The following is an 18,359-nucleotide window of genomic DNA, read 5'->3' on the forward strand; positions in this document are numbered from 1 at the left end:
AAGGGCAGCAGCATCGAGAGTGAGCGCACAGTGAGACCAGCGGGAGGACGAAACGGCAGCAGCATCGAGAATGAGGGCACAGTGAGACCAGCGGGAGGATGCAAGGGCAGCAGCAGCGAGTGTGAGAGCACAGTTAGGGTAGTGGGAGGGTGCAAGAGCAGCACCGAGAGAGAGAGGGCACAGTGAGGACGGCAGGTGGATGAAACAGCAGCACCGAGAGTGAGAGCACAGTGAGACCAGCAGGAGGACGAAAGGGCTGCAGCATCGAGAGTGAGGGCACAGTGAGACATGCGGGAGGTTGAAGCAGCAGCACCGGGAGTGAGGGCACAGTGAGACCAGCGGGTGGGTGAAAGGGCAGCACCGAGAATAAGGGCACAGTGAGACCAGCAGGAGGGTGAAACAGCAGCAGCACAGAGAGTGAGAGCACATTGAGACCAGCGGGAGAGTGAAAGAGCAGCACAGAGTGTCAGAGAACAATGAGACCAGAGGGAGGGGGAAACAGCAGCACCAAGAGTGAGGGCATAGTGAGACCAGCGGGAGGGTGAAACAGCAGCAGCGAGTGTGAGAGCACAGTTAGGCTAGTGGGAGGGTGCAAGAGCAGCACCGAGAGTGAGGGCACAGTGAGGACAGCAGGTGGATGAAACAGCAACACCAAGAGTGAGAGCACAGTGACTGAGAGACCAGCGAGAGGGTGAAATAGCAGCAGCACCACAAGCGTGGGCACAGTGAGACCTGCGGGAGGATGAAACAGCAGCACCGAGAGTGAGAGCACAGTGAGACCAGCAGGAGGGTAAAAGTGCAGCACCGAGGATGAGGGCACATTGAGACCAGAGGGAGGGTAAAACAGCAGCACTGAGAGTGAGAGCTTAGTGAGACCAGTGGGAGGATGAAACAGCAGCACCAAGAGTGAGAGCACAGTGAGACCAGCGGGAGGTGAAAGAGCAGCACCGAGAGTGAGAGCACAGTGAGACTAGCGGGAGGGTGAAAGAGTAGACATCAGTAAAGAATGAGAGTCAACCAATCTCACTGAAACTTTGTCTCTTTCACAAGGGATTCCAGTTTTCACCTGTCAAGGTTTAACCTGCAAATTCTCTCCAAAGTTTTCTTCAACTTGGACGGCATCAACAACAGCCCACCTCACAGAGTTTCAATCTCCCATGATTCCATTCCCCTGGATTCCCGAGTATGCATTTGGACACCAACTCACAAGCACAACTTCCGCTCTTTGGCCGCAATGAGCAGAACATTTACTGCTCTGAAGCGGTACCTCTGACCCAATGGCCCACAGCACAGAGTCACCAACACTCTGCTGCCTTTCTGGATCTTCAGGACTTCTCCTGAGCCCTCCTCAATTACCAGATCTTCCCCATGTCCTCTTTACTTAAAATCTGCCAACCACAGCTCTTTTATATCTTTTAATTTAACTGGGACCTCTTCCTGTCCCTGTGCCCTGCCTGGGGTGATCTTCTTTGGGACCTCTCCATGTCCCCTCTCCTTTTCAGACCCCTCTCTGTCCCCTGCCTGGGACTTTTAACTTCAATGATGCTCCACTCCTGGTCAAATGACCTGGGTTTTCGCAACGTCGTCCATCTCTGTACAGGCGTGCTAGTTCCATCCTCAGCCCAAACAACATAAAAACGCAGAACTCCGCATGTGCAGTATGCTCTCATTCTATGTATGCACAGATGCTCTGAGGTCTGTCAGGACTTGGGAGTTCCTGACCTCTGTTCTCTACTTTAAGGCATGTGAAGTTTTCCTAACATATGTAAATGATTTGGTTCCTGGAATACAGAGCAAAATTTCAAAATTTGCATATCATACTTGAAGGAATGGCAAACACTGAGGACAATATTGATCAATGCAACAGGACATAGATAGGTTAACAGGATGGCAGGTCAGTTGGAGATGGAATTTAATACAGAGAGGTCTGAGGTGATTTGGCAGAACGGATAGGGAGAGACAATAAAGACTTAATGGCACAGTTCTGAAGAGTGTACAAGGACAGAGGGACCTGGGGGTGCATGTGCTTAGATCTTTGACATATTGAGAAAGAGTGGTAGCAAAGCATATGGGATTTTGGGCTTAATAAATTGAGGCATTGAGGTTCTGCTGAACCTTTATAAAGCTCTGGTTAGGCCCCAACTACCACACTTTAGGAAGGATGTGAGAGTCCTTGAGAGGGTGCAGAATGGTTGCAGGGATGGTGGTGTTTTTAGCTACAAGGTTATTTTGGTGAAGTTGGGGTTGTTCTCCTTGGAGCAAAGGAGATATAGTGGAGATTTGATAGGGATGTACAAGATTATGACAGATTTTAGATTAGATGAACAAAGAAAAGCCATTCTCATTAGCTGACGTGTCAAGGACTAATGGACACACATTTCAATTTTAGGCAAGAGATGTACGGGGAATGTGAAGAACTTTTTTTTTTAAATGCAGAAAGTGGTAATGACCTGGAACTCGCTGCCCACATTGGTGGTGGATGCAGAGACGATCAATGATTTCAAAAGGAAATTGTATGGCTATTTGAATAAACTTGTAAGGCTATGGGAATAGAGTGGAGGAATGGGACTGACTGGATTGCTCCAAAGAGTCAGCAAGGACTAGATGGGCCAAATGTCCTCCTCTGCTGTAAATTACTCTATAATTTAAAGTCTTATCCACCGCCGCATTAATCTATTCCAACCGGATCTTGGTCCCATTCTGGTTCAGGGGAGCTCAGCAATTGCAAACCCTCATTCCCATGCCACACTCTTTCAGCCACATATTTATCTTTCTAATTGATATATCCTATGACAATAAGCATGTGGTTTGGGGTGTAATCCCGAGATTCCCACCTGTGCAGTCATTCCTTTTAATTTACAAATTGTACTATCACAACATTTTTGAATAAAGGTTAAATTAGATAAAGCATCTTGCCTGGATGTTCCCTAATTCCACGCTCTATTATTTCTGCAATGTACTTTAAAGCAGGTGCATACTGTTTCATGCTGTAATAACAGAGGGCAATGTTGTAGGTCAAATCTGAAAAAAAGCACAGTGTCATATTTAAATAATTTCAGAATATTTTCTAAATAAAGTTGTAAATTGTGGCCTGCTTTAAAAAAACTGTAGTTATCCAAATCCAGTACAATCAAAGATTCAATATGATCATCAGTGAACACATAAGAAATCTGTCAAAGTAAATGGACGGTTACTTTAAAAGTTTCAAATTATCAGAGTGTGAATGTTATATTCTGCCATACTATTCATTTCAGGCATTGAGTACAAAAGCAAGGAAGTTATGCTGAAGTTTTATAAAGCTCTGGTTATTGTGGATAATAATGAGAATATTTGCATGTTACAAGGTATAAGTGATGTTCAGCAACCAAAACTAATTTCCTCTATTTTGCTGTAAAGTTTAAACAGGAAATATCTAAACAGAAGCTACACAATTTGTTGAATTCAAAAATTGTCCAGGAATATATAATGTTGGGAGAAACAAAAAAATGGTTTTAGTTTTCTTCCATTTTTAGTATTCATCTGTCCATTTATACATGAAAAAAAATATTGGGACTAAAATTCCTCAGCCCTAACTGCGCTATTACGGCACAAAATGTATAAATTTACTGTACGTTACAGGTATAAAATGTCCAACAAGGACAGGTTTCTGGTGAGAATTAAGGAACTTTATGATGATTCTTAAAGCATTCAATCCAAGGTAAATTGGTACAAAATTATGGAGCTCGCTGTAACTCACATGCACCCAAACAGAAGCTCCTCAAACATACTCCACTTCGTGACTGATTTTCTGAATGCATTCCATCAGTCCTTTGCAACCATTCGAAATGATAGAAAGTAAACATTTGTACAGGTCTAGATTCAAACCAAATCTCCAGGCCATGAAAAGCCAGTATGCTAAAGAACCAAAACAAAAAGAAAAGTAACTGGAAAAACTCAGCAGGTCTGACAGCATCTGCGGAGAGGAACACAGTTAACGTTTCAAGTCCGTATGACTCTTCAACAGAACTAAGGAAAAATAGAAAAGAGGTGAAATACAAGCTGGTTTAAGGGGGGGTGGGACAAGTAGAGCTGGATAGAGGACCAGTGATAGGTGGAGATAACCAAAGATGTCATAGACAAAAGGACAAAGAGGTGTTGAAGCGTTGGTGCTAAAGAACCAAGCTATTTTCCCCTGGGATTCTGAAGAAGAGTCATATTGGATTCGAAACGTTAACTGTGTTTCTCTGAGGTTTTCCAGCACTTTCTGTTTTTATAGACAGACTCACAGAATCATCCCTGGGTTTAGCCTGTCCCACCGACAGGACAGATCCACCAGAGGCGGCAGCAGCACAGTGGTATACAGTCAGAAGGGAGTGGCCCTGGGAATCCTTAATTAACATTGACTCCAGACCTTAAGATGTATCACAGCATCAGAAACTAGGTGGGAAAGGAAACCCCATGCTGTTTACCACCTACCCTCCTCCCTCAGCTGATGAATCAGTGCACCTCCATGTTGAACACCATTTGGTAGAGGCACTGAGGGTAGCATGGGCACAGAATGCATTCTAAGTAGAGGACTTTAATGCCCATCACCAAGAGTGGCTGGGTAACGCTACAAGTGGCCAATCTGGTCAAGTCTTGCAGGACCTACTTGATCTTGTCCTCACCAATCCACATATCGCAGATGCATCAGCCAATATCAGTAGGAATAAATGCACAGTCCTTGTGAAGATGAAGTCCTGTCTTCACACTGAGGACACCCTCCATTGTGTTCAATTGCAATACCACCATGTAAAATGAGACACATTCACAACAGATCTAGCAACTCAAAACTGGACATCGATGAGACACTGTGGAGCTTCAGCAGCAGGAGAATTATATACCACTACAATTTGCAAGTTCAAGGTTCAGCAACTCCTTCACTCTACCATTACCATCAAACCAGATGACTAACCTGGATGTAGGAGAGCATGCCAGAAGCAGCACCAGGCATACTAATTGAGGTACCAACCTAGTGATGCATAGGGCTACATGCATCCTAAACAGCAGAAGCAGCGGGTAATAAACTGAGCTAAGCAGTCAAACAACCAATGGAGCAGATCAAAACTCTGCAGTCCAGCCACCTTCAGTCATTACTGGTGGACAATTAAACAATTAACAATCCTAACCACTCACTGCATTATTTTTTTCCCTCAAGCAGACTCTGGTTCTTTGCCAATCATCTTAAATCTGTGCCTTCTTGTTATTGACCCTTCAGCCATTGGGAACAGTTCCTCTTTATTTGCTCTCCCTATCAAATCTCCTCTCAGCCTTCTCTGCTCTAAGGAGAACTACCCCAGCCTCTCCAGCCTTTCCATAAAACAATTAAGAAATTTTGATAGAATAGACAGGGGCTTCAGCTATGTGGAAAAATCATAAAGGGTTTTGACAAGAACCATGATCTTGAAGGGTTTTGGCAGAATAAGGAGAAACTGTTTCCAGTGATAAAGGATCGTAACCAAAAGGCAAAGAATTGAGGTGATTGAAGAAGAACCAGAGGTGACCTGAGAAAACATTTTTCTTCTACGCAGCAAGTTATTGCGATCTAGAATGTATTGCCTGAAAAGTTGTGGAAGAGATTTAATTAAAATATTTAAAAAGGAATTGCATAAATACTTAAAGGGAAAAAGAATACAACGTTATGGGGAAAGAGCAAGGGATTGGGACTAATTGGGTTACTCTACGAAAGAGCTGGTTCAGACATGATGAGCTGAATGCCTTCCTTCTGTGTTGCATCTTCCTTTTAGAATGAAAATAATCTGGCATTTAAAGGTTCAAAAAATATTTTAGAACAGCATAACAGTTTGACAAATAATCAGAAAAACATTAATTTTTGTGTTTTAGACAGTCTACCTGGTTTATAGCCCACAACCTGCATAGCCGTGGTAAATTTCTTGCAGGCCTCTTCATAGTGTCCTTCTTTGTACAGCAAACATCCTAGATTTATCTCAGTGTCTGGATCATCCGTAGGCTGCTGCTCTACCAGACCCTAACATTATAAAAATACATTTTGTTACACTTCATTCTGCAAAAATATTGGAAAATATATGTTCTAGAAGTAACTCAAACACCACATAATCATGGTTTTATCTGCGACTTCTTTCTAACCATAATCTGTTACATGTGTTGGGTTCCTATGACATGGAAAGAAATCCATCTCTATATGGTTAAAATTGATCCTCATTCCTGTTTATTGTCAAAACTGAATTTTCTTTGTTCAGCAGAAAAAAACAAGATGGCTGCTACAAGTCACCTGATCATGGGGTTGGCCCTCTGTCTGGGAGCTATCCCAGGAGTTTCAAGGACAAAAAAAATTATTTTCTCAGTTTCTGGAAGGTCACATCTCACTATGCCTAGAGAGCTACTAAAAGGCTCACATCACACCTGGGACTGTTCACACCAGCCTCAAAGAGAACTACAGGGATGTAATTTGCCTTTGATAAGCCAACCTTGCTAGGGGAGTCAGTGGGTATGTTAAGACAATGGCTTTCCAAACACCAGGCCCTCAGCATAGATGGTACCCCTTTCAACAACTAATGACAGACATTATCAGTCCTGAAACCAAAGCCAATCCCAGAGGCTGAATAAACATCTCTTTTGAAGTCGTTATAGAGAAGGAAGGTCACATGACCCAAGCCTCTGGTCTTTTGGATGATTCAATGTGACATCTCTGGTCTTCACAGCTAGACTGCTGTTTTAACATCAACTGGACAGAACACCAGCTGGGTAAGTAGTCTCCACTCCACAACGCCTGCTTGATTCTAAAGGTCTCTGACCAATGTCTGCCAAGTGGTCTAAACAAAGAAGAGCCCATTATTCAGCAGCATCAATCATTTCAAGGATTTTCATATCATTTAACTAGCCAGAAACACATTGGAACGGAACCCCACCATGAAGGAAACAACCTCTGGACTCTGACTTTGGACTCTGGAACTCACGTAAACTAATATTTATTTTTCTGTGATCTTTATACTGTAAAACTCCTTTTCTTTATCCTTCTTTTATTGTGTGAATGTGCGGAGTGGAAGTGGCGAACACTCCTTTTTTCAGGTTTTTACTATATATAAAAACTAACTTTCTGAGTTAATTTTAATCAAGTTTGCTGTGGATTATCAGTAAAATTGGATCTCAAAAAAAATGAGGGATTGGGAACACACGCCACTGTCTATAACACATATGATGATCAGAATTGAACTTTGTTATTTTAATATAGTTTCTACCAGGAGTTGCATAGAATTGACAACAGCAAAACAGTCCACTGGGAGGTTTGTTACTTGCAAGTATCTCAAAGCAAGCACTCCAATGTTCCTCTGTTCATCTATAATTCTTAGCCCATCATTTATTGTGCATTCCCTGACCTTGTTTGCCCTCCCCCAATGTATTATATCACATATCTCCAGATAGAATTCTGTTTGACATTTTTCTGCTCGCCTGACCAGTGCATTGCAATCTTCCTGCAGTCTACAGCTTTCTTCCTCACTATCAACCATACGGCCAATTTGGTATCATCAGCAAACCTCTTAATCCTGCCCCCTATATTTAAGTCTAAATTATTGATACATACCATGATTATCAACCTGTACTGAGTCCTGGGGAGTCCTGCTGAAAACAGCCTTCAAATCACAAAAATGCATCTCATCCAATGCCCTTTGCTTCCTTCCTGAGCCAATTTTGGGTGCAACTTGCCACTTGCCCTTGGATCCCCTAGACGCTTGTTTTCCAGCTCAGTCTACCATGTGGGAACATGTGTCCAAGCAAGACTTTTGACATGTAAACTACATCAAATGTGCTATCCTCATCGACCCTCGTTGCCTCCTTAAAAAAAAAAAATCAATTCTTGGTCAGGCACAACTTTCCCATAACAATCCTTGCTGACTGTCCTTGAATAATTTGTGATTTTCTATATGACAATCTTTTCCAATAACTTGCCAATCACCAAGGTTAGATTGACTAGCCTGTAATTACTCAGTCTATCACATCCTCCCTTCTGAAATGACGGTACAACATTAATAATCCTGCTGTCCTCCAGCACCATGCCTGCAACCAGGAAAGATTAGAAATGATGGCCATAAACTATGTTATTTTTTCCCTTGCTTTTCTTAACGGCCTTGGATCCATTTCATTTATACTTGGCACTTTTAAAAACGAAAGACTCCTGAATATTTCCTCCCTCACAATGCTTACCTCATCAAATATTTCACACCCACGAACCAAGCCCATATCTTCTACATCGATGCTAGATTTAAAATCACTGAAAATGCCTTTGTTACATAGGAGCAGGAGTAGGCTGTTCAGCCCATTAAGCCTGCTCCATCATTCAATACGATCATGGCTGATCATCCACCTCAATGCCTTTTTCCTACATTACCCCCATTTCCCTTTATGTCATTGGTATTTAGAAATCTGTCAATCTCTGCTTTAAACATACTCAGTAACTGAGTTTCTGCAGCCCTCTAGGGTAGAAAATTCCAAAAATTCACAACGCTCCGAGTAAAAAAATTCTTCTCATCTCAGCCCTAAGTGGCTTCCCCCTTATTCTGAAATCTTGTCCGCCGGTTCTAGACACCCCCAACCAGGGGAAACATCTTACTTGCATCTACCCTGTCTATCCCTTTAAGTATTTTGTAGGTTTCAGTGAGATCACCTCTCATTCTTCTAAACTCTAGTGAATAAGGTCCAGTTTCCCCAATCTCTCTTTATAGGACAGTCCCACCATCCCATAACAAATCTGGTGTACTTTCACTGCACTCCCCATATGGCAATAATATCCTTCCTAAGGTAAGGGGAGTAAAACTGCACACAGTACTTCAGGTGCTGTCTAACCAAGGTTGTATACAATTGAAGCAAGACTTTGCTACTCCTGTACTCAAATCCTCTTGTGATAAAGGCTAACATAGCATTAGCTTTCCTAATTCCTGCTGCACTTGCATGTTAGCTTTCAGTGACTTACTGATGACGACACCAGGTCCCTTTTTCACATCTACACTTGCTAATCTCTTACCATTTAAGAAATACTCTGCACATCTGTTCCACCTACCAAAGTGGATAACATCACATTTTTCCACATTATATTCTATGTGCCTATTAGTGCCCACTCACTAAGTCTGTCCAAAGCCTCTTTGCATCTTTCTCACAACACACATTCCCATCTAGCTTTGAGTCAACTGCGAACTTGGAAATATTATATTTGGCCCCCGCTTCCAAATCATTGATATATATTGTGAACAGTTGGGTCCCTTCCCACTAGGCACAGGCTGCCAACAGAAGAATGACCCGTTTATTCCTACTCTGTTTTCTGATCTGTTAACTAATCCTTAATCCATGTCAGTATATTGCCTACTATCCCATGTGCTTTTATTTTGCTCGCCAACAACCCGTGGGGTCTTTATCAAAAACCTTCTGAAAATCCAAGTATGCTATGTCCACTGACTCCCCTTTATCAATTCTGTTAGTAACATCCTCAATAAATTCCAACAGGTTTGTCAAACATGATTTCCCATTTATAAATCCCTGTGGACAATGCCCAATCAGATCATTATTATCCAAGTGTCCATTTACCTTTACAATAGATTCTAGCATTTTCCCTACTACTTATGTCAGGCTAACAAGTCGTTGACAGGGCCCTCAACCATGTCAGGCCCATCTCCCGCGCATCCGCCCTCACGCCTTCTCCTCCCTCCCAGAAACATGATAGAGTCCCCCTTGTCCTCACTTATCACCCCACCAGCCTCCGCATTCAAAGGATCATCCTCCGCCATTTCCGCCAACTCCAGCATGATGCCACCACCAAACACATTTTCCCTTCACCCCTCCTATCGGCATTCCGTAGGGATCGCCCCTCCGGGACACCCTGGTCCACTCCTCCATCACCCCCTACTCCTCAACCCCCTCCTATGGCACCACCCCATGCCCACGCAAAAGATGCAACACCTGCCCCTTCACTTCCTCTCTCCTCACCGTCCAAGGGCCCAAACACTCCTTTCAAGTGAAGCAGCATTTCACTTGCATTTCCCCCAACTTAGTCTACTACATTCGTTGCTCCCAACGTAGTCTCCTCTACATTGGAGAGAACAAACGTAAACTGGGCGACCACTTTGCAGAACACCTGCAGTCTGTCCACAAGAATGACCCAAACCTCCCTGTCGCTTGCCATTTCAACACTCCACCCTGCTCTCTTGCCCACATGTCTGTCCTTGGCTTGCTGCGTTGTTCCAGTGAAGCCCAACGCAAACTGGAGGAACAGCACCTCATCTTCCGATTAGGCACTTCACAGCCTTCCGGACTGAATATTGAATTCAACAACTTTAGGTCTTGAGCTCCCTCCTCCATCCCCACCCCCTTTCTGTTTCCCCCTTCCTTTTGTTTTTTCCCAATAAATTATATAGATTTTTCTTTTCCCACCTATTTCCATTATTTTTAAATATTTTTAAATCTTTTATGCTCACCACCCCCACTAGAGCTATACCTTGAGTGCCCTACCATCTATTCTTAATTAGCACATTCGTTTAGATAATATCACCAACTTTAACACCTATGTGTTCTTTTGTTCTATTGTTGGTGACATCTTTTGATGATCTGCTTCTATCACTGCTTGTTTGTCCCTACAACCACACCAACCCTCTCCACTTCTCTCTCTCTCCGCCCCCCCCCCACACACCTTAAACCAGCTTATATTTCAACTCTTTCTTGGACTCGAACTCAAGTTCTGTCGAAGGGTCACGAGGACTCGAAACGTCAACTCTTTTGTTCTCCGCCGATGCTGCCAGGCCTGCTGAGTTTTTCCAGGTAATTCTGTTTTTGTTTTGGATTTCCAGCATCCGCAGTTTTTTTTGTTTTTAACAAGTCTGTAGCTCCCTGTTTTCTCTCTCCCTCCCTTCTTAAATAGTGGAGTGATATTTGCTACCTTCCAATCTGCAGGAACCATTCTATAGAATTTTGGAAGATGATCACTAATGTATCCACTATCTCCATAGCTACCTCTTTCAACACTCTGGGGTGTAGATCATCGAGTCCCAGGGACTTATCAACCTTCAATCCTATTAATTTCTCCAATACAGCATTCTTAAGATTCAAATTTTCTTCAATTCCTCATTCTTCTTAGTTTTTGGATCTCTAATTCTGGAAGATTTCTTGTATATTCCTCAATGAAGACAGGCACAAAGTAATCATTTAGCTTCTCTGCCATTTCTATATTCCCTATTATAAATTCTCCTTACTCTGCCTGTAATGGACTCCCATTTGTCTTAGCCAAATGTTTCCTTTTTACATACCTATAGAAGCTTTCACAATCTGTTTTATGTTTTTGCTAGTTTACATTCACTTTCTATTCTCCCTCTCTTTATCAGTTTCTTGGTCCTCCTTTGCATATTCTAAAATCCTCTCAATCCTCAGGTTTACTATTATTTCTGGCAACTCTATAGGCCTTTTCTTTTAATCTTATACAATCCTTAACTTTGTGTTTGCCATGGTTGACTGATTTTTCTTTTTGGGTTTTTGTGCCTTGAAGGAATGTATAGTTGCTATAAACTATGTAACAATTCTTTAAAGACTATCCATTGCCTGTGTACCATCATACCTATTAAAGTATTTACCCAACTCACCTCAGGCAATTTGTCCCTCATACCTTCATAATTCCTACTGTTCAAATTTTACACCCTGGCTTCAGATTAAACTACCTCACTTTCAAACATAATGTAAAATTCTATCTAATGATGGTAACTCATCCGTAAAGGTTCTTTTACTGCAAGATTATTAATTAGCTCTTTCTCATTACGTGATACTAGATCTAAAATAGCCTGTTTTCCAGTTGGTTCCTCAACATACTGCTCTAGAAAACCATCCCTAACACATTCAAGAAACTCGTCTTCCACAGCATTAGGGCTCATTAGATTTACCCAGTCTATATGGAGATTGAAGTCACCCATGATTACTTTATTACTCATGTTACATGCTTCTCTAATCTCCTGATTAATATCATGCCCCACACTACCACTACTGTTTGATGGCCAATAAACAACACCCACCAATGTTTGCTGTCCCTTGCTATTTCTTTGCACCACCCAAACAGATTCCACATTTTGTTCTTCCAATCCAAGATCCTCTCTTACCAAAGAACTGATCCCATCTCTTATTATCAGTGCAACATCACCTCTTTTTCCTTTTTGCCTGTCCTTCCTAAATGTCGAATGTCCTGGAGTATTCCTCTCAAATAGTTGTTTGACAGTACAGACCTTGAGTATTGCTGAAATAAGAGCTTTTCGTCTTGCACTTATCAGGAACTTCGCAAGAATACCAATATAAAGGGAAAACAACAACTTCAACTGTATGAGAGGAGAATGCTGATTGGTTGGCAAGTGGACTCTGATTAGTAGAGGCATTGCCATGGAGAATGCACCAGTTGATTGTGACTGACAGTTAACTGTCAAGCATTGTTTGCAATTTAAACCAGGCAGCTTGACCCTGATAGGTCAAGGCATTGCCCTGTGCAATGAGTCAGTGAATGGCTGCCACTTATTTTGTTTACTTGAAAAAGGCACAATGAGCGTACATGTTCTTTCTGTCTTTCTGTACTAATATATGTGGCTTCCAGTACACACTAATGCGCCATACTGCGAGCCCAACTGACAATCTTAAATTGGTTGTCAGTGTATTCTCAGCACACTGTTTATTTAGCAAATGTTGTCCAATCACGGAATCACACCTAATGTTGGACACTGTTTTGTGTTTTGCAAGCACAGGCTGGTTGGGTACAGTCTGTAACTTGCCCATTGCAAACAGCAGCTGGGACATGCTCTTTGATACAATCTGCCAGTCATTGGGACGTACGGCCTACATACCTAGCATCACACTGGCACTGAAATTCATATACCACATTTCTCATTTGTGTGATAGAGTGTATTTTTTGCTTGACGGCAGCATCCTGTTAGTGGCAAATACCACTTATGAAACAGTTAGCTTCATCTGTTGCTCAAATCTTTGAGATAGCTTGCCCTTCCAGGGTAATCTGGTTACTTTTCAGGGCCAGAAGTGATGACCTTAGGTCCGTTCATGAGATTGCATGATATTCAATATGAAATGAGCTGATCAGGGTAACCATTATCCTGCAGGATGCCTTTGGTGCACCATATTTCAGCATCAAGCTTACACTGTGAGCAAATAGCTCAGGCCCTATTTACAAAGTTGCTGATAAGACCAATTTTATAGCATGCGGAACTGTAATAAACCCAATGCATATATTGACCAGTGAAGGTAGGCTTGCGGTAGACCGTAGCACATAAGTTCCTGACAGATTTCTCAACTAGTGCATCAAAGAAGGGGAGTTCATTTGACTGCTCCATTTCAAATGTGAATCTGAGTGCAGGATGGAGCCCATTAAGACATGTAAGGAAATTATTACATGCAGCTGTGGATTTAAATATAGCAAATATATCATCCACATATCGGAAATATGCAAGAGGTCTAAGGTTGATATTCCATTGATGACGCATTTCTCATGGAACCCAACAAAGGTATTTGCGAGCGCTGGGCCTAGAGGTGATCCCATGGCAGCACAACCTATTTGGGCAAACATGGTTTCACTAAAATTGAACTGAATTGCGTGAGTTGCCGAGTTCATAAGTTCAGTGAATACAATGGTGGCAGGTCTAGATCGCCATGATATAGTGCTAGACCACAAATATCTATGGCTTCTTTAAGTGAGACATTGTGAATAGGCTAGCAATATCAAATAAGCACAACGACACAGCTTTACTATCGATTTGCAAGTCCTGTATGGTCTTCGCAAATGTGAAGGAATCCTTCACCTTGTACGTGGAAAACTTGCTCAAAACTGGTTGTAACAATTTACCCAACCATTTAGCTAATTCTTGTTGTGCAGAACCGGTCATAGGTAAGATGGGTCATAAAAGGACATCACTTTTGTGTGTCTTGTGGCAGCCCATATATACATAGGCGCAGTGAGCTGTGAGGACGGACTCTGTCATATATATCACGCAGAAGCTCATCACTCTTACACAAGTCAGCAAGTGTTTTCTTTTAGCTTACTTTCAAGCAAGGCCTTCTGATCATGTTGAGCAGCAGGTCCAATGGATATGAATTTGGACACGTCATTAAGAATGGTGTGCATTTTGTTGACATAGTCACCCTTGTTAAGGATGACTACTCCTGTCCCTTTCAAGTTTACTGATACACACGTACAGGTTGGTCTTAGTAAGCTTCGCCATGTCTCTTTTTACAGCAATACTCAATATTTTTTTCCCAGTCTGGTCACCCTGTTTCTGTAATGGCAATTAGACCATATCCATTTACCTCTATTTGTGCCTTTGAATCATCTACCTTGTTGTGGATACTGCATGCACTCAGGTTGAGTGCCCTTAACTTTGTCTTTTTGACATTATTTCGCATTCTAAGCCTAATTGATGCTCACTTTCATTTTACCTGCCTTTTAATTTCACTTGCTACTTTTCTACTTCCTGTTACCAGTTTTACTTCCTTCCAGGCTGAACTACCCCTCAGGTTCCCACCCCCTGACAAGACAGTTTAAATCCTCCCCAACAGCACAAGCAAATCTCCCTGCAAGGATATTAGTCCTAGTCCTGTTAAGGTGTAACTCGTCCATTTTGTGCAGGTCCCACCTGCCCCAGAACCGGTCCCAATGCCTCAGATATATCTGATGCCCTCCCTCCTACACCAATTCTCCAGCCATGTGTTCAATCACTCAATCCTCCTAACCCTATGCTCACTAGCATATGGCACTGAGAGTAATCCTGAGATCACAGCTCTTGAGGTCCTTTTAATTTCCTTCCTAACGCTCTGAAATCTGCTTTCAGGACTCATCCCTCTTCCTACCTATGTCATCGGTATCAATGTGGACCATGACCTCAGGCTGTTCACCCTGCCCCAGAAGGATGCCCTGCAGCCATTCTGCAACATCCTTGACCCTGGCACCAGGGAGGCAACACACCGTCCTGGAGTCATGTTTCCTGCAATGGAAACACCTGTCTGCTCTCCTAACAACGGGATCCCCTAACACTCTTTGCTCTTCCACTAATCTTTCTCCCTCCTGTGCAGCTAAGCCACCTGTGGTGCCACGGACTTTGCTCTAGCTGCACTCCCCTGAGGAACCATCGCCCTAATCAGCACCCAAAATAGAAACCCGATTAGCAAACAAGATAAACACAGAGGACTCCTGCACTACCTGCCTGGATCACTTTGCCTGGCGATCATCCGTTCCTATTTGTTGGCATGTTCTTAACTTGCAGTTTGATCACCTCCCTAAAAGCACTATCCACATAATTCCCAGCCTCGTGGATGTAGTGACTCCAGCCGCTGCTCGAGTTTCAAAACCTGGTGCTTAAACTTCTGCAGCTGGTGACACTTCTTGTAGATGTTTTCATTTCGGACACACAGTGCTTCCAGGACTTCCCACGGACTGCAGGACGAACATTCCACTGGGCCAAGCTGACCTGCCATATCGTAACTTTAAAATCTATTTATTACAATTAGAATAGGTAGAATAACTTACCAGTTATTCACCAATCAGTTTCCTCCCCTGTAGCAAAGTAAGGGTCAGCTACTGCAGGCTGAAAAAAGGTAGAAAAAGAGCACCTTCCTCGCCAAACTCACGCACCAAGCTCCCACCTTACACCCTATGCACTCAAAGCAGCACCCAGTGCAAACGAAAAAGCACCAAGGAAGGCCTGTTTTTATATTTTCTGAAAAATGAAGGATTCAAACTTCAGAAAACCAGGTTTAAGACAGCCGCCTACTTAACTAGCTGCAGCTGCTCTCAGAGAGCTTAGATCCCCCTGTTTTAAGGCTGGAATAAAACTTAATTTATCAATTAAAGTAAAAATTGCTCCTTAAAGAAAAAAAACTTCAGACAGGAATTAACCTTTAAAATTCCCTCACTCACCAGACTCACCAGCTTTCAGTGCAGACCTCTAGACTTGACTATTCTGATGAACTCCTGCTGGTGACCCACCTGCTACCCTCCATAAGGTCATCCAAAATACTGCTACCTGTTTTTTAAATCACACCAAGTCCCATTTCCCTATCATCCCTGTGCTCGCTGGCCTACATTGGCACCTGGTCAAGCAACATCTTGTTTTTAATATTCTCATCCTTGCTTTCAAATCCCCATTACCTCACCCCTCCCTACCTTTGTAATTTCCTCCAACCCCACAGATAGTAGTGGCAGTGTACCATCTACACGTAGCAAGTCACCAAGGCTCCTTCGACAGCACCTTCCAAACCCGTGACTTCTACCACCTCCTGCTACCATTTAAAAACCTTATTTATTAAATGATGCCAAAAGAAGTCACATAGCCCCAACTAAACCATAGGGAAAGCTACCAATTAAATCAGAATGTTGTTAGTGTTATAAGCCAATTGAGTCGATGCCTTCTAGTGCAGCAGTGGACATTATGTGTGCCATCTACAAAGCCAGCCAGGCATCTGTCTGAGTGAAAGCTTTGGAGGGGAATATTACAATCGGAAGAGGGATTTGGCTGCCTGCAAGGTGCTCTTGCTCATTGCAAGGAAATATAATGCACTTACACTTTGCTGGTGTGTTTGCTTGCAGGGGAATGGGGAGAAAATTGGATGTGCAGGAAATACTCCCCCTAGTGTTAAGGTGATAACTTATGCAGCCTCTTGAGACTGAGTGTCAGTTTGTTTTATAATGCCCCTATGAAGCTCCTTGGGACATTTTACTACATTAAAGGTGCTATATAAATGCTGCTGTTGCTAAAACGTTATACTAAACCATAGTTTCATTGGTCTACTGTAGTCGACTTCTCAGCAAATTAAATAGTTTTAATGTGAAAACACTTTTAAAATGTGCCTTCCAGTGCCTGTGTGCTTAAGAAAATGAGTGCAATTTGAAGAACCATTTCAAAGCAACACAATCAACAATTTTGCAGCTCTGACTGGGTAAGTCTTGTGGACATGGCATGATCCATGCAAATTAAATCTTAAACCAACATAAAAGGTCATGCCGTACACCAACATAAGTGATTTTTGGCATAATTTACATTTAGAATTTCCTAATGTTTGCACTGATTTGGCTGATTCTGCCCAGACTGGCACAATTGAGTGGAAACTCAAGCCCAATGTCTTTAATTTTAAAAAAAACGTCACATCTTATAAGCAGGTACAATAAGAACAGATGCTGAACCAGCAAGAGGTTAGGGGTGGTGATCAAAAACTACATCAAAGAGGTGGGTTTTGAGATTTTTAAAAGGTGAAGTGTGAAGGTGCAGAAGCAGAAAGTTTTACTAGGGGCAAAACTAGGGGTGCAGTATAGTCAGAAGAAAGAATAGTTTGGGAAGGAATACGGTACAGGAAAATAAATCAAAGATCAGCTGGCATGTAGACATGCAGGCACCTTCTAATGAATTGTGTAAATCCAGATTCATCACCTGCTGGTTACTGTAGATCACTTGCAGGTTAACTTGGGAAATATTTAAACTTCAACAGATGGAGAAACATTTGCAATATGCAAGACAAAGGTAAAAATTTACTTCAATATAGGATCAATTTAAATTTCTAAATTTGCTTTAAAACAGTCAAATAACTGAAAGTTAAGCAGAATTAATCAATCCTTACCTTTGCTCCTGAAAGGTCTTCTTCTCCATATTTAATTGCAGCTTGTAATTTTAACACCTGGTTAAGAAATCAGATTTTATTTTATTAATTGCTATACTTTAGAAATCAGCTTTGTGCTGTAACATTTCAATTACTCATGATATTAAAAGCCAACAGACTGGCACATAGTTTACACTTGGTTGCGCTGGTATTTTTGGTGCAATTCTTCTGAAATCAGTGAAACCAGCGCACAAAATTGGACACTTCAAGCACTAATCAAGTTTCCGCAATAGTTGTGCTAGTTTAAAAAGCTTCCTGCACTTTCTTGTGGGCTTTTGAGGAGGTTCAAAAAATAACCTGGTTCTTTTTGTGCACAAGGACACCCAAGAGGCACATGTTAAAAGCTATTGAATATATCTATCTTTTAATTTATTAAGAAACTGACACCTATCCTAATAAACCCAGCAAATGGTTCTGCATATTTTTAAAAGCAATTTTCAAGTATTTAAAACTAGGCTATTGGAAGAGTTGGAGTGACACTGACATTGAAAATGTGTACATTTGTGATAACCTAATTATCAGCTATGACAATCAAACTGCACCAAGGAATATATTTTAAAGCATTTTTTAAAATTACATTTTAGAATGGTGCCCAATTGCATTGGTTCATGGCAGGTTAAGTGACCCGCAATACGCAATTGAGTTTGAGCGAAAACGGAAATTTGGATACACTTTGGAAGGCATAATTTGACAAG

The 18,359-nt window shown here is 42.1% G+C and overlaps 1 protein-coding gene across 2 annotated transcripts in view; it reads right to left on the reverse strand.

Annotated features, from left to right (window-relative positions):
• flr (fleer) overlaps positions 1 to 18,359 on the reverse strand; it is a 270,425-nt gene that overhangs the window by 214,473 nt on the left and 37,593 nt on the right. For both annotated transcript variants that reach the window (XM_041205945.1, XM_041205944.1), the window contains exons 4-6: positions 17,626 to 17,682; positions 5,872 to 6,007; positions 2,917 to 3,021 (exon numbers count right to left, since the gene is read on the reverse strand). In XM_041205945.1, the coding sequence (XP_041061879.1) occupies positions 2,917 to 3,021; positions 5,872 to 6,007; positions 17,626 to 17,682 (298 nt within the window). The remainder of the gene's footprint in view (positions 1 to 2,916; positions 3,022 to 5,871; positions 6,008 to 17,625; positions 17,683 to 18,359) is intronic.

Source organism: Carcharodon carcharias, chromosome 15 (genome assembly GCF_017639515.1).
Source record: "Carcharodon carcharias isolate sCarCar2 chromosome 15, sCarCar2.pri, whole genome shotgun sequence".
Lineage (NCBI taxonomy): Eukaryota > Metazoa > Chordata > Chondrichthyes > Lamniformes > Lamnidae > Carcharodon > Carcharodon carcharias.